The sequence below is a fragment of the Oncorhynchus masou genome, chromosome 14, assembly GCF_036934945.1.
Source record: "Oncorhynchus masou masou isolate Uvic2021 chromosome 14, UVic_Omas_1.1, whole genome shotgun sequence".
NCBI classification, from domain to species: Eukaryota; Metazoa; Chordata; class Actinopteri; order Salmoniformes; family Salmonidae; genus Oncorhynchus; species Oncorhynchus masou.
Window position 1 is genome coordinate 23,540,841 of NC_088225.1, and position 17,500 is coordinate 23,558,340.

Genomic DNA, 17,500 nt, shown 5'->3' on the forward strand with positions numbered 1-17,500 from the left:
GAGATCTATAAAGAGATTAAGGGAGCTGGGAGAGGAGAGCATGTTAGAGAGAGAGAGAGAGAGAGAGAGAGAGAGAGAGAGAGAGAGACATAGACAGAGAGAGACAGAGACAGAGAGGGGGAGAGAGAGAGAGACAGAGAGAGACGGAGAGAGACGGAGAGAGAGAGAGAGAGAGAGAGAGAGAGAGGGGGAGAGAGAGAGAGATCTATAAAGAGATGAAGGGAGCTGGGAGAGGAGAGCGTGTTAGAGAGATGGAGAGAGAGAGAGAGAGAGAGAGAGAGAGAGAGAGAGAGAGACAGAGACAGAGAGAGACAGAGAGAGACAGAGAGACACAGAGACAGAGAGGGGGAGAGAGAGAGAGGGGGAGAGGGGGAGAGGGGGAGAGAGAGAGATGGTATGGTTATTTTGACACTTGGTTATTGTTGTTACTGTTGTCCCGTTGACAATTTTGATTCTCATTTTTATTTTTATATTGTAAATATCCAAAATAAGCTTTGGCAATATGTACATTGTTACATCATTGAATTTAGTTTAATTTAATTTAATTTAATTGAGAGAGTGAGAGGAGAAAGACAGAGAAAGTGAGATGAGAGAGAGACAGAGAGAGAGAGAGTGTGAGGAGAGAGTGAGAGAGAGAAGAAAGAGACAGTGAGAGTGAGAGGAGAGAGTGAGAGAAGAGAGCGTGTGTGAGAGAGAGAGACAGAGAGAGAGTGAGGGAGAGAATAGAGACAGAGAGAGAGTGAGAGAAGAGAGAGAGAAAGACAGAGAGAGAGAGAGAGAGAGAGAGAAGAGGGAGACAGAGAGAGAGAGAGAAGAGAGAGACAGAGCAAGAGTGAGAGAGACAGAGAGAGTGAGATAAGAGAGACAGAGACTGAGAGAAGAGAGACAGGGAGAGAGAGAGTGAGAGAAGAGGGAGGCAGAGAGCGAGAGTGAGAGACAGTGAGAGTGAGAGAAGAAAGAGACAGAGAGAGAGAGTGAGAGAGAGAAGAGAGAATGACAGAGCGAGAGAGTGAGAGAAGAGAGAGACAGAGGAGAGAGAGAGAGAGTGAGAGAGGAGTGAGACAGAGAAGAGAGAGAGAGTGAGAATAGAGAGAGAGAAGAGAGAGACACGTGACATTCAATGCGCTTTGGAATATCAACGGCACGGGGCATGCCTACTGTAGGTACACAGACACACCTTCTCTTTCCTCCTCTCTCCACCTTTCTTCTCTCCTCCTCAACCCCCCTTTCTCCATCTTTCTTCTGTCCTCCTCTTCCCCCCTCTCTCTCTCTTCATTTACTGAGCCAGCAAATATATTATATAAGAACCATAAAAGCAGTTATTGGCCTACCTAGCTGGACTGTCTTGATGGGACAGTTAAAGTGGGCTGGACCTCTGTGATGAATCACTGTGTTACGGTGACACATGCCTGTCTGTCTGGATGGTTGGTCTGCTAGGCCAGTTTGCTAATTATTGACAGTGGGTGCATCGTAGCCTTGTCTGCATCTCAAATGCCACCCTATTCCCTATACAGTGGCCCCATAGTGCTCTGGTCAAAAGTAGTGCACTATGTAGTGTATAGGGTGCCATTTGAGACGCAAGAGTCGTGTACCCTGTGTGGCTTGTGAAAAGGAGGTGAGTGTGCCTCATATTTCCCAGGAGCTCTTGTGCCCCCGCACGTAAATCACCTACTCCTCCCTCTACTCCTCATCCTCTTCTCCAAGTCCACACTCATCCCCTCTCATCAGTCTCCTTTCCTCCCTCCAGTACAAACATCTTCCTCTCATCAGTCTCCTTTCCTCCCTCCAATACAAGCATCTTCCTCTCATCAGTCTCCTTTCCTCCCTCCAGAACAAACATCTTCCTCTCATCAGTCTCCTTTCCTCCCTCCAGTACAAGCATCTTCCTCTCATCAGTCTCCTTTCCTCCTCCAATACAAGCATCTTCCTCTCATCAGTCTCCTTTCCTCCCTCCAGTACAAACATCTTCCTCTCATCAGTCTCCTTTCCTCCCTCCAGAACAAACATCTTCCTCTCATCAGTCTCCTTTCCTCCCTCCAATACAAGCATCTTCCTCTCATCAGACTCCTTTCCTCCCTCCAGAACAAACATCTTCCTCTCATCAGTCTCCTATCCTCCCTCCAGAACAAACATCTTCCTCTCATCAGTCTCCTATCCTCCCTCCAATACAAACATCTTCCTCTCATCAGTCTCCTATCCTCCCTCCAGAACAAACATCTTCCTCTCATCAGTCTCCTATCCTCCCTCCAATACAAACATCTTCCTCTCATCAGTCTCCTATCCTCCCTCCAGAACAAACATCTTCCTCTCATCAGTCTCCTTTCCTCCTCCAATACAAGCATCTTCCTCTCATCAGACTCCTTTCCTCCTCCAATACAAGCATCTTCCTCTCATCAGACTCCTTTCCTCCCTCCAGAACAAACATCTTCCTCTCATCAGTCTCCTTTCCTCCCTCCAGTACAAGCATCTTCCTCTCATCTCCTACCCCCATACTTAGTGTCCTCCTTTCATTTATAGCCTCCCCCCTCTCCTCCTCTCTTCCTTTCCTTCTCATCCTCCTCCTCCTCTTCTCCCTTTCCTCTCCTCCTCTCCTCCTCCTCTCTTCCTCTCCTCCTCATCCTCTTCCCTTTCCTCTCCTCCTCTCCTCCTCCTCTCCTCCCCTCCTCTCTTCCTCCTCTTCCTCCTCCTCCTCCTCTCCCTCTCCTCCTCTCCTCTCCTCCCTTCCTCTCCTCCTCCTCCTCTCCTCCCCTGAAGCTGATTCTCCACTCCTACTTTCCCCAAGCCTGTCCTCCTCGCCAGCTTCATTCTCCTCACCTCTTTCATCCTCTAATCCCTCATCCTCTCCTCCATCATCCTCTCCTCCCTCATCCTTCTCCTCTACACTAGACTAATCATTTCCTTTCCAGACCCAAGTCTCCTCTCCTCCTCTAGCCTCTCCACCCACTCTCCTCCCCCTCCTTCTCATCCTCCACCATCCTCATTCTCCTCTCTAGTCACGGCCCAGGGACAGGCCAAGAGCTGAGGGAGAGATAAAGAGAGAGAGAAAGAAAGAGAGAGAGAGAATGAGAGAGAGAGAAAGAAAAAGAGAGTCCCTCAGTAAAGATAACGTGAGTGAGCGAGTGAGTGAGTGAGTGAGTGAGCGAGTGAGTGAGTGAGTGAGTGAGTGAGTGACTGAGTGACGGACTGACTGACTGACTGTCTGTCTGTCTGTCTGTATACAGACGTACAGAATTAGGCCGATACCCGTTAATTATCAAAATCCAGAAAAGAGACGTTAAATTCTACAACCACCTAAAAGGAAGTGATTCCCAAACCTTCCATAACAAAGCCATTCCCTACAGAGAGACGAACCTGGAGAAGAGTCCCTTAAGCAAGCTGGTCCTGGGGGCTCTGTTCACAAACACAAAAAGATCCCACAGAGCCCCAGGACAGCAACATATTAGTCCCAAACAAATCACGAGAAAACAAACATATAATTACTTGACACGTTGGAAAGAATGAACTTCTGCGGAATCGGTGTCGGGATCGGTTGAGCAAACATAGGCTAATGCAAATAGAATGAGGTTGTAAGTAACAAGAACATTTCTCAGGACATAGTCACATCTTATATGGGCAGAAAGCTTAAATGCACTGTCCAATTTACAGTAGCTATTACAGTGAAAGAATACCATGCTATTATTTGAGGAGAGTGCACAATTTTGAACATGAAAAGTTATTAATAAACAAATTAGGCACAATTGGGCAGTCTTGACTCAAAATGCAATGGTTCATTGGATCAGTCTAAAAATTTGCACATAGACTGCTGCAATCTAGTGGCCAAAATCTAAATTGCATCTGGGCTGGAATAATACATTATGGCCTTTCTCTTAAATTTCAAAGATGATGGTACAAAAAAAATACAAAAGAACAGTTGTTTTTTCCTTTCTATTATCTTTTACCAGATCTATTGTGTTATATTATCCTACATTCCTTTCACATTTCAACCAACTTCAAAGTGTTTCCTTTCAAATGGTACCGAGAATATGCATATCCTTGCATCAGGGCCTGAGCTCCAGGCAGTTAAATTTGGGTATGTCATTTTAGGCTAACATTTTTTTTAAAGGGGCGGATCCTTATTAACTAAAAAACTGAGCAAACTATAATGCTTTTTGGCCCTGAGAGTACACAGTGGCAGAATACCTGACAACTGTGACTGACCCAAACTTAAGGAAAGCTTTTACTATGTATAAATTCAGTGAGCATAGCCTTGCTATTGAGAAAGGCCTCCAAAGGTAGTTCTGGCTCTCAAGAGAAGACAGGCTATGTCCACACTGCCCACAAAATGAGGTGGAAACTGAGCTGTACTTCCTAACCTCCTGCCAATAATGTGACCATATTAGAGACACATATTTCTCTCAGATTACACAGATCCACAAATAATTAGAAAACAATCCCAATTTTGATAAACTCCCATACAGTGGGGCAAAAATGTATTTTGTCAGCCACCAATTGTGCAAGTTCTCCCACTTAAAAATATGAGAGAGGCCTGTAATTTCAACTTCAACTATGACAGACAAAATGAGAAAAAAAATCCAGAAAATCACATTGTAGGATTTTTAATGAATTTACTTGCAAATTATGGTGGAAAATATATATTTGGTCACCTACAAACAAGCAAGATTTCTGGCTCTCTCAGACCTGTAACTTCTTCTTTAAGAGGCTCCTCTGTCCTCCTACTTGTATTAATGTCACCTGTTTGAACTTGTTATCAGCATAAAAGACACCTGTCCACAACCTCAAACAGTTACACTGCAAACTCCACTATGGCAAAGACCAAAGAGCTGTCAAAGGACACCAGAAACAACATTGTAGACCTGCACCGGGCTGGGAAGACTGAATCTGCAAAAGGTAAGCAGCTTGGTTTGAAAAAATCAACTGTGGGAGCAATTATTAGGAAATGGAAGACATACAAGACCACTGATAATCTCCCTCGATCTGGGGCTCCACGCAAGATCTCACCCCGTGGGGTCAAAATGATCACAAGAACGGTGAGCAAAAATCCCAGAACCACACGGGGGGACCTAGTGAATGACCTGCAGAGAGCTGGGACCAAAGTAACAAAGCCTACCATCAGTAACACACTACGCCGCCAGGGACTCAAATCCTGCAGTGCCAGACGTGTCCCCCTGCTTAAGCCAGTACATGTCCAGGCCCGTCTGAAGTTTGCTAGAGAGCATTTGGATGATCCAGAAGAAGATTGGGAGAATGTCATATGGTCAGATGAAACCAAAATATAACTTTTTAGTAAAAACTCAACTCGTCGTGTTTGGAGGACAAAGAATGCTGATTTGCATCCAAAGAACACCAAACCTACTATGAAGCATGGGGGTGGAAACATCATGCTTTGGGGCTGTTTTTCTGCAAAGGGACCAGGCCAACTGATCTGTGTAAAGGAAAGAATGAATGTGGCCATGTATCGTGAGATTTTGAGTGACATTGAAGATGAAACGTGGCTGGGTCTTTCAGCATGACAATGATCCCAAACATACCGCCCGGGCAACGAGGGAGTGGCTTCGTAAGAAGCATTTCAAGGTCCTGGAGTGGCCTAGCCAGTCTCCAAATCTCAACCCCATAGAAAATCTTTGGAGGGGGTTGAAAGTCCGTGTTGTCCAGCAACAGTCCCAAAACATCACTGCTCTAGAGGAGATCTGCATGGAGGAATGGATCAAAACAGTGTGTGAAAAACTTGTGAAGACTTACAGAAAACGTTTGACCTCTGTCATTGCCAACAAAGGGTATATAACAAAGTATTGAGATAAACTTTTGTTATTGACCAAATACTTATTTTCCACCATAATTTGCAAATAAATTAATCAAAACATTTTTTGCTCATTTTGTCTGTCATAGTTGAAGTGTACCTATGATGAAAATTACAGTCCTCTCTCATCTTTTTAAGTAGGAAAACTTGCACAATTGGTGGCTGACTAAATACTTTTTTGCCCCACTGTATCTATTGGTTGAAATACCACGGAGTGCCATCACAGCAGCAAGACTTGTGACCTTTTGCCACAAGAAAAGGGTAACCAGCGAAGAACAAACACCATTGTAAATACAACGCATATTTATGTTTATTTATTTTCCCTTTTGTACTTTAACTATTTGCACATTGTTAGAACACTGTATGTAGTCTATGTAGCCATAATATGACATTTGACATTCTTCTGGAATGTTTGTGAGTGTAATGTTTACTGTTAATTTTTGTTGTTTATTTCACTTTTGTTTATTTTCTACTTCACTTGCTTTGGCAATTTTAACATATGTTTCCCATGCCAATAAAGTCCTTCAATTAAAATTGAAAAATTTAGTTGAGACAGACAGGCAGGCAGGCAGACAGGCAGACAGGCAGACAGACAGACAAACAGACAAACAGACAGACAGACAGACAGACAGGGAGACAGACAGACAGACAGACAGACAGACAGACAGACAGACAGACAGACAGACAGACAGACAGGGAGACAGGGAGACAGGGAGACAGGGAGACAGGGAGACAGACAGGGAGAGCGAGCTAGAGAGAGAGACAGAGAGAGAGACAGAGAGACCGAGAGACTGAGAGACTGAGAGACTGAGAGACTGAGAGGGAGGGAGGGAGGGAGGGGGAGGGAGGGAGGGAGGGGGAGGGAGGGAGGGGAGGGAGGGGGAGGGAGGGAGGGAGGGAGGGAGGGAGGGAGGGAGGGAGGGAGGGAGGACAGACAGACAGACAGAGGGAGGGAGGGAGGGAGACAGGGAGACAGGGAGCAAGAGAGAGACAGAGAGACCGAGAGAGAGACTGACTGACTGACTGACAGACAGACAGACAGACAGACAGACAGACAGACAGACAGACAGACAGACAGACAGAGGAAGAGAAGAGGCAGCCGTCTCCTGCTGCTCTGCTGTAGCATCTTCCTGTTACAGATCCTGAGCGTAACCAATGACACCAGACACTGAGGCTTTCAGCAGCTTTGCATATCCTCCCCTGCTGCCTGTACTAACCATGTGTGTTGCCAGAGAGAGCATGGCTTTATATGTCGAATTATGTTCCTGCAGAGCGAGTGTTTTGAATTTAAGGATTCGGAACAAGAGAAGTAAAGAGAGAGCGAGAGAGAGAAAGAGAGAGAGAGAGAGGGAGGAGAAAGAGAGCAAAAGATAGAGACAGAAAACAGTGAACCAGAGACAGATGGGGGGTGAATTGAACACCAAAACCATCATCAATAGTATAGCGCCTAGCTGCTACGCGATCAGGCCAATTATTACCACGGTCTAGTCTGTGGTGCTGGAGACTGACAACGCTATTATCCAAAAGCAGCTTCAAAACATACACAAAGGAAGCTTTCTGTGTGTCATTGTGTTACATTGTGCTACAGTGACAGATCTTACACCACTAAATTGTGAGCGCCTGAGTAGACCTCCTTGTCCTCACACACACAGCTAGTTATAGGGGATTGGGGAGACCGTGAGGGTAGTCTCCCAGGAAACTGTTTGTGACTCCGTTTGATGAGCTCAGTGCTGCACACACACACATTCACAAACACACACACATGGATGAACGTTCACACAAACACACACGCACACACGCACACACATGGATGAACATTCACACAAACACACACACACACACACTACACAGACAGTTGCGGTGCAGAGATGAATAATACTGTTGTCTGTCTGGTGGGACACGCCACTGTCCCTGGGGCGGGAGGCTGAGCACAAGGTGCAGAGCTGGAACAGCCCGACACACTGCACTGTCTCCAGGTGACTCTGTTCCCTTTATAGCGCTCCATCCCCCTCCTCACCCCCCTCCCTCCTCTGTGTGGAACACACACACCTCCCCTTAGAGAAGCTTGGAGAAGAGGAGGGACAGAGAGGAGAGGATGAGGACGAGGTTGAGCTGCTAGAAATGTGCTACTGCAATGGAAGAGCGTTGTATGCTGCTCCTGTGTTGTCTGTTCATGTCGTATGTCCCATTCCTTTGAGAGAGAGTGAGACAAGCTATGTGCCAACTGCCCACAACATTAGGTGGTAACTGAGCTGCACTTCCTAACCTCCTGCCAAATGTATGATCTTATTAGAGACACATATTTCCCACAGTCCCACAAATAATTTGATAAACAAATCAAACATTGACGAACTCCCACATCGGTAAGGTGAAATACCGCAGTGTGGCATCACAGCAACATGATGTGTGGCCCGTTGCCACGAGAAAAGGACAACCAGTGGAGCACAAACAATTTATTATTTATCTGCCCCTACTATTTGTTCTACAACTATTTGCACATTGCTAAAACACTGAACATAACTGACAATATAACACTTGAAACGTCTTTATCTTTTTTTTTCAAGCGCAATATTTACTATTAAATTCAAATTGTTTTTTGTGGATGTTGTTCTGTGTTTTCTCACTTTTGTTTATTGTTTATTTCACTTGCTTTGGCAATGTAAACATGTTTCCATGCCAGTAAAGCCCCTTTGAATTTAATTGAGAGAAAGAGAGAGAGTGAGAGAGAGAGAGAGAGAGAGAGAGAGAGAGAGAGAGAGAGAGGAGAGAGAGGAGAGAGAGAGAGAGAGAGAGAGAGAGAGAGAGAGAGAGAGAGAGAGGGGAGAGAGAGAGAGAGGGGGAGAGAGAGAGCGAGAGAGAGAGCGAGAGAGAGAGGGGGGGAGAGAGAGAGTGAGCGAGAGAGAGAGAGAGAGAGAGAGAGAGAGAGAGAGAGAGAGAGAGAGAGAGAGAGAGAGAGAGAGAGAGAGAGAGAGAGAGAGAGAGAGAGAGAGAGAGAGAGAGAGAGAGAGAGAGAGAGGGCTAATGGCTGTGATGTGATACTGTAACATGTGCTTGCATATTACAAGTAAATATTGAGTAACAATAGCCTCACAAAAACACAGTGAAAATTCCCATTAGATTTTTCATGCAGAATGACATTGACGGGATTCGGTCACAGAACATCTCAATCGACCGTTATCTCTTAACACCTCACCTATTCATCACACAAATTATCTGGTTATGTGTTTTCTTGTGCCCCGTCTATTCTGGTTTCCCCTCCAGAGGTCGTGTCCTTGCGCGGCGGGCTTGGTTTGGACAGCAGCTCACATTAACAGACATGACTGACTCACACTGCCTCCTGCATGACCTGACAATCCCAGCTCCGCCAACAACGGGCTAGCTCCGCCAACAACGGGCTAGCTCCCTCCATCTTGAGATGGTTGAAATGGCCGCTGTATTCTAGCTTGTTCACTGTTCCCTGACCAGAGTCCAGCCTCCATCTTATCTTGCCCAGAAGATATGTCCGTTGCTTAGAATCTGTCAAGGGAAAATGAATCATTTGAATGTATTTCCAGTGCAGCTGTGTACAGGTGTGTACAGTAACATTACTTGTGAATTCAAATCGAGCATTTCTTTTATTTGAACATGATATTAAGTCAATTGATCTCAGAAAGGCAAGACTTTGTTGTGTCTCTGATCTTTCCTGGTGAGATAAAGGATGTTGGGGTTAGAGACGTGAAGGTAGAGATGTAATGTCCTGGCTCTGTGATACTAACACCCCCTCCTTCTCTCTTCTGTTTTTCTATCCCTCCCCCTCTTTCCCCATCTCCCTCTCCACTCCTTCTCCAATCTCTCTCTCTCTCTCTCTCTCTCTCTCTCTCTCTCAGAACACCCCCACCCCCGACCCCCTCCCTCCCCCCGCCCCTCCTATAGCTGGAGCCATGCAGTCGTTCAGCAGAGAGAGGAGCGGTTTCCATGGCAACCAGCCCTGCTACCAGCAGGAGCACCATGAATTATCACGCCTGGAGAGCTACCGACAACACCCCCACCACGGACAGACCAGGCAGGTCTACGAGGCGCACGCGCTGGCCACCGCTACAGGGATGCCCCCAGCGGGACCAGGGGCCGGACCTGGACCAGGAAGTGGACCCATACCTGGACCTAAGGACTGTTACAGCCAGCAGGCATACCCTGGATACCCCCAGGGTAATGGAGGCGGTGTGAGTGGTGGTGTGGGTGGTGGAGGAGGTTCCACGCCTCATGATAAGAAGGCTTACAGTGGGGGGAGCCAAGGACCTCCTCCCACTCCCCAGCATATGCAGGCGGGCGGCTACAGCAATCACATGGGCCCGGGGGGATACCCGGCCCAGTATATGAGTGAGGGCCACCTCCAGCAGTCTAAGTGGGACGACCCAGCTCAGCTAGCTCAGTACGAGCAGGAGATGGTAGGCAGGATGGAGCCAGGTCCCCCTGGGTCTTCCCAGTATCTGGACCAGAACATGCTGGCTCACTCCCAGAGCCAGTGTCACCAGCCCCACCAAGCCTCTGCTCCGGTCTACACCAGCCCACACCACCAGCCCCATCCCGCAAACCCAGGCCAGTCCCCGTTGATGTACCCCCAGAGCCACCTCCACTACCCCCAACATCCCCCGTCCCCCTCGCCATCCTCCTCCTCCTACATGGAGAAGTGCAGCCCAATGCCCCACTGTTACAAGGGATATAGTATGCCGCCCAGCTCCCAGTACACTAGGCAGATGGGCAGCCACAGTGGTCTGAAGCAGGGGGGATACCGCCCGCCACCCCAGAACAGTTACAGCTACCAACAGGCTCCCTCCAGGGGTGGCTACGAGCCCCAGCCCCCACTACAAGGCATTCCCACTCCCCAGGAGACCCACCCCAAATACCAACACTTCAGCCAGCCCCAGCAGAACTACTGTCTGTCCGAGCTGTCCGTCAGATCCCCTGAGCAGTACTACCAGACATGTAGTCCCGCCTCCAGCCACTCCCCTGCACGCTCTGTAGGCCGCTCGCCCTCCTACAGCTCCACCCCTTCCCCTTTGATGACCAATCCAGAGAGCTTCCAGTACAGCCAGCCACCAATGACCCCAGGGGCGGCTTCTTCGTCCTCCTCTTCCTCAGCGGGTCTGCAGGACCAGGGCTTGCTGATGCCGCCGCGCTCCCACCCGTCCTCGTCCCCCAACGTGGCCCACCCAACCCCGCAGCACAGCTACACACAGGGGGTTTCCATGAAGGAGCGCTTCTCTGAGAAGCTGCTTGCCAACCCCAGCCTGTGGAGCCTGAATGCCCTCACCTCTCAGGTGGAGAACATCTCCAACAATGTGCAGCAGCTGCTGCTCTCCGAGGCCATGGTCGCCAACAAGAAGGGGGCCAAGCGCAGCAGCATTGGGAGCAGTGGAGGCAGCTCCTCCAAGAAGGAAGAGGTTTATAAAGGAGTGCCAGGAGGCCCCGAGGGTCAGCACGGTGGGGCTCCCATGCAGGACCCCTACAGCATCAACCAGCACCAGCTCGTCCCCATGGAGATGCAGGAGGGGGGGTACTCCAGTAGTTCTGACGAGCAGCTGGAGAGGGGGTACTACTACTGCGGCCAGGGTAGGAGCCCAGCTCAGGCCCCCAACAACACACACTTGGGCCTGGACACGGCCTCATCCTGCTCCATGACCTCTCCGGATGACATGTCCACCCGGTCTGGTGACTCTGTGTCCGGCCTGCAGAGCGTGGCTTCCAGGGACAACATGACCCCTGACCCCAGGTCACAGGGGGGACACGAACCCCGACAAACCCCCATGAAGAGCTTGGGGGATGAGAGGTCCCCTGTGAGTGTGACGATTCCCAGCCCCATGAAGCAGGAGAGCCAGTCCCCTCCAGACATCCAACGTCTTGGCTTGCCACTGAAGGAAAACTTTGAGGAGTTGGCCTGGACAGAGAAAATAGCAGACTATGAGGATGATGGCGTGAAAAAGACCTCCGACAGCGAGAGTGACCGCAGAGGCAGCGATAATGTCACAGATACCTCTGAGAAGCGGGAGAAATGGCCAGAGGACGAGAAAGGCCCAGCGCTGTATAGCAAGATCAACAAAGCAGTGACCGAGGGAAAGAGCTACTGCTACAACGAGAACATGTACCACAAGATACAAAACAAATATGACCGAGGCAAAGGGGACTCGGCAGATAAGTCCCCAAGCCTCTCAGACTCCAGCCACAAGGGAGACCTGGGCCAGGAGATGAAATCGGAGGCCTTCAAATCCGAATCTCCCACTGACTCTGAGAGCTCAGTGAAGACATCCCCCTATATTTCCAGGGGTGACCTTGACCAAGATCAATATTTAACAGAGAAGGAAGACAGCTCGGAGAACACATCCCCTACCCCACGGGGCGAGGTTTTGGACCAGAGGCTCTCCGCCTCAGAGAAGAGAGAGGGCAGAGAAGAAGAGGAGGAGGATGAGGAGGGGGAGGAGGAGAGAAAGCAGAACTCCATATCTTCTCCTCTGTCTGCTGAGGAGAGAGAGGGAGAAGAGAGTGAGAGCCTGCCATCAACTGAGAAGTACCTCAACGAGCCCACAGGAGAAGAGAAGGAGAAGCCTTCTAGAGAACTGTGCAGCAGAACAGAAGGCCAGAGCCTGGCTGAGCCTCAGCCTTACAGTAACACAGAGTCGGCAGAGACAGAAAGCCAAGCAGCACAACCAGATGCAACAGCAGCAGCAGCAGAATCCCCAGAAAGTGGGTCAGCCATTTGTGACACTCCACCCCAGTCTCACTCAGCCATGATGGTTTTCTCAGCTCTCAGCGAGATAGCAACACCTCCAGCTCCGTCTCACACCAGGGACCATATTGATCACAGCGATTCCAACGTGTTGGAGCCTGACTCCCCTCAGCTGCCGGGGAAGTCCATACTGCACTCAGCGCCCTCCTGGGCCAACACCCCACCCTCGCCAAAGAAAGGTGATGAGGACATGGAGCCGGGCATCAGCTGCCCAAGCGCTGTGACCCCCTCAGCCAAGCCAGAACCCGTGGCCCCATCTGCACACCCGCAGGCTTTCGGCCGGAAGCACGGCCGAGGCAGGAGGAGACTGATGCACTCAGGTGTGGAATTCAGGAGACAGCTGAGTGTGGAGAGAGAGGGGGAGAGTGCCCCCTCGCCACTGCAGAAACCCTGCATGCCCTCCAGCAAGAGTGCTCTGTTCTCCGATCAGCTAGACATGGCCGCTCACCAGGACATAATCACAACGAGCGAGACACCCAAACTGCTTGTTGAGGGCTCCCGCTCCAGAATGTGCACTCGCTCATTCAACGCGCAGGACACTCCTCCTAAGGATCCCCAGCCCCCTGAAAGACGGAAACCAGGGCGGAAACCAGGTTCGAAACCAGGCCCAAAACCAGGCCCGAAGTCAGGGTTAAAACCAGGGCCTAAACCAGGACTAAAACCAGGGCCAAAACCAGGTTCAAAGCCAAGTCTAAAACCAGGACCAAAACCAGGTTTGAAACCCGATTCGAAGCCCAGCCCAAAACCAGGTTTAAAACTGGGGCCTAAACCAGGCCCAAAAACAGTTCTAAAACCAGGGCCTAAACCGGGTCCAAAACCAGGACCAAAACCTGGTCCAAAACCAACTGAAGGAGCACCCCGTGGTCGTCCCAGGGGTACGGGATCTAAGTCGAAGTTGGCAGAACAGGAAGGTCCCATTCAACCCATAACAGGGGGTCCAGGAAGAGGCCAGAAGAGCTTGATTATCAACAGTCAGCAAGGTGATGGGAAACAGGAAGTGAAAGCTCCAGGCAAGGACGGAAAGAACATGGTCCTGAGATCCAGAAAGCCCCCCCAGGATAAGCTTCCAAAGGAAAAAGAGAAGGTCCAATCTGAGGGAATCCTGACTCAAACCCTGACAGGTATAACAAAGCCTAATGCAGTGTTACAAAACGAGGGACGTATGAGCATAGAGCCAGCCATCCCTGTCTTTCCTAACCAGACAGACACCAGTATAACAGACACCAGTGTAACAGACTCCAGTAAACCAGACACCAGTGTAACAGACACCAGTGTAACAGACACCAGTGTAACAGACTCCAGTAAACCAGACACCAGTGTAACAGACACCAGTGTAACAGACACCAGTGTAAGAGACTCCAGTAAACCAGACACCAGTGTAACAGACACAAGTGTAAAAGACACCAGTGTAACAGACACCAGAGTAACAGACCCCAGTAAAACCAACACCAGTAAACCAGACACCAGTATAACAGACACCAGTAAACCAGACACCAGTGTAACAGACACCAGTAAACCAGACACCAGTGTAACAGACACCAGTGAAACCGACACCATTGCAACAGACGTCAGTGTAACAGACAGCAGAGTAACAGACACTTGTGTATCAGACCCCAATGTAACAGACACCAGTGTAACAGACACCATTGCAACAGACGTCAGTGTAACAGACAGCAGTGTAACGGACACCAGTGTAACGGACACCAGTGTAACAGACCCAGTGTAACAGACACCAGTGTAACAGACACCAGCGTAACAGACACCAGCATAAAAGACAACAGTGTAACAGATACCAGTGTAACAAACATTAGTATACCTGTTGCTCCACCTGAGAAACCTAAAGAACCGACTGTAGCTGTACCTCTTGAAACTGCACCTGTACCTCCACTCAAAAGAAAACCCAGTCCTCTGCCTCTAGAGCCTCCGGTGAAGAAAAAGCGAGGTCCAAAACCAAAACCAAAACCACAACAGCCCCAGCCTGAAACTCCCCATTCTGACCAGGCCAAGCAGCCTCCATTAGTCAAACCCAAGGAGATGGGTGTCCGAGGGCCCAAGAGAAGGCTAAAGAGAGGAAGACACATCAAGGCCTCTCTGATCACTCTGCTGACCAAAGATAACCCTCCTCCCACGATGACTGACAGTGATGTGGTTAGTGAAATGCCCAGTGTCCCTTCTCAGTGTCCCACTAAAACCAAGTACCTCCCCCGCGCAAAGGCAGGGGTCTGAAATACGAGGCCATGGTTCAGAAAATAAACTCGGGCACCGGTTCGAAGAAACACCCGCCAACACCACAGCCCGAGAGCACAGAGGCGACAGTAGATGAAGTGACGTCAAAGCCTGTGTCGCTGCCCGTCTCGGAGGAGAGCGAGGCCCCAGTGGCGGCGGTGAGCGCCCCTGATGTGTCACGGGAGGAGTTAGCAAGGGACGTGGGGAGCTCCACAGGGGCCCAGAACACAGAACAGGCGAGAAGGGTGCAGCAGAACACCGGGGAGGGGGTGCAGCCGGAGCCACTCCCATCAGGGGTGCCAGACGCTGCAGCGGCGAGCGGCGCCAACAAACCCACCAGGACCAAGAGGAGGAAATGGGCCATGGTTGAGAGCACGGACGCCACGGTGGTCGCCATGGAGACGGGGAGCCTGATCATCAACACGCCGCGGCTGGCCAAGCAGAGGGCCATCAAGAACAACCACGAGATGCACCTGAAACAGAGGAGGAGGAAGAGGAAAGGAGAACAGCCTTCAGAGGGGCCTGTGGCTGACGAGGAGGTAGAGACAACAACAGCAGAACAGCAGACAGAGACACCCACTGACACAGCGGTAACAACAACGCCCGCTCTACCAGCCGGCCCAGGTGAGATCACAGACAGCCCGCAGCTAATCGCCACAGAAATGATCCAGCCGCCTCCCTCCAAACGAGGGAGGAAGCCCTCTTCATCCCCCTCCAAAAAGAGAGGGAGAGCACCAGGTGAACAGCAGAGCAGCAAACCTCTGAGGGTTCACAAAAAACCTGGTCCTAAAAAGGGAATCAAAGACGCCATGGAGGTGATTGAAGCGGTGGTAAAGGCTGCAGGGAGGGAGGCCAGACTCAAGAAGAAGAAATGGGAAAAGGAAAGTCCTGCAGTGTCAGAGGAAAAGCAGCCAGAGCCCTCTCTCAAACAGGTACTGAGTAAGGCTCCTAAAAGCAGAATCAAACACTCCTTCTGTCCATATGTGCGTATGGACAGCTCCAGAGACTTCACCTCTCTCTGTACCATCGTCAACAGGCGCGATGAAGAGCTGAAGATGGTGCTTCAGAAGCCCTGGAAAAAGAGCGCGGACAAAATTAAAAACCCAGTCACAGTTGCCAAGGAGATACCCAGCTCCTCAGCTATGCTCCAGGGGCCCTTGGTTAACAAAACGTTAATTGACAGGTGTCTAACGTGTTGCCTGTGTGGAAAGCCAGCAAATTACCGTGAGCTGGGGGATTTGTGTGGGCCCTACTTCCCAGAGGATAGCATCCCCCGCAAAATCCTGTCAGCAAGACATATAGAAACCCCGAGGGAAAACCGAGAGAAAATAAGCTCCAACAGTAGCACCAGGGAACCAAGCAGCAGCACCCCAACAAGCGGAGGAGACCCCGGCTTCAAAAAGGAAGTTAGTAAAAAGGTGGATATGGAGACAGTCACAGAGGAGGGCAGTAGTAGTAGTGGTGGGAGTCACCATCATCAGCCCCACCCCCACCACTGGCGCCCCAGGAGGGCAGAGAGGGCACCGGCGGAGGGCGGAAGCACGCACCGGCCCACCCTACGGGATCGGTTCAGGAGGATGCAGAAGCTCCAGGGGGAGAGGAGGGCTGCGGAGGCCACAGCTGGTGGTCAGGAAGGGGGCAATGGAGGAGGAGGCCTCCTCCAGAGACTGCAGGGGGAGGCTGAGGCTAAGGAACACTGGGCCCATGAGAACTGTGCTATCTGGACCAATGGGATCATCATGGTGGCAGGGAGGCTGTACGGCCTGAAAGAGGCTGTTCACACCTCCACAGAAACGGTGAGACCTTCTTCTTTCTCTATGCTGTTTTCTCTCTTTCTCTTTCTCTCTCTCTCTCTCTTTTTCCACCTCTCTCTCTCTCTCTCTCTCTTTCCACCTCTCTCTCTCTCTCTCTTTCCACCTCTCTCTCTCTCTCTCTTTCCACCTCTCTCTCTCTCTCTCTCTTCCACCTCTCTCTCTCTCTCTTCCACCTCTCTCTCTCTCTCTCTCTCTCTCTCTCCAACTCTCTCTCTCTCTCTCTCTTTCCACTCTCTCTCTTTCCACCTCTCTCTCTCTCTCTCTCTCTCTCTCCTCTCTCTCTCTCTCTTTCCACCTCTCTCTCTCTCTTTCCACCTCTCTCTCTCTCTCTCTCTCTCTCTCTCTCTCTCTCTCTCTCTCTCTCTCCACTCTCTCTCTCTCTCTTCCACCTCTCTCTCTCTCTCTCTTCCACCTCTCTCTCTCTCTCTCTTTCCACCTCTCTCTCTCTCTCTTTCCACCTCTCTCTCTCTCTTTCCACCACTCTCCCTCCGGTTGATACTGATACTGCATCTTACCAATGGAGAGTCAATATTTCAAGTGCTGTATTTCTCATACAGTAAACTGTACATGATTGTGATCTATAATTCTCACCTCCCACAGTTAGAAATGAATGGGGTTTTTACATTACTATGAAATGAAATAATAAAAAAAGATCACAAATAAGAAAAACATTTGTCTTGTTCAAGTCTATTTTGTAGGGAACTGTGCATGTTGGACACAGTGACATATTGGACACAGTGACATGTTGGACACAGTGACATATTGGACACAGTGACGTATTGGACACAGTGACATGTTGGACACAGTGACATATTGGACACAGTGACGTATTGGACACAGTGACGTATTGGACACAGTGACGTATTGGACACAGTGACATATTGGACACAGTGACATGTTGGA

At 49.9% G+C, this 17,500-nt stretch overlaps 1 protein-coding gene across 1 annotated transcript in view; it reads left to right on the forward strand.

Annotated features, from left to right (window-relative positions):
• The window catches only part of LOC135554561 (retinoic acid-induced protein 1), a 293,303-nt gene that overhangs the window by 264,144 nt on the left and 11,659 nt on the right, over nucleotides 1-17,500 (forward strand). The window contains 3 exon segments of the mRNA XM_064986929.1: nucleotides 9,664-13,783; nucleotides 14,347-14,754; nucleotides 14,757-16,579. Coding sequence (XP_064843001.1) covers nucleotides 9,718-13,783; nucleotides 14,347-14,754; nucleotides 14,757-16,579 — 6,297 coding nt within the window. The 5' untranslated portion in view covers nucleotides 9,664-9,717.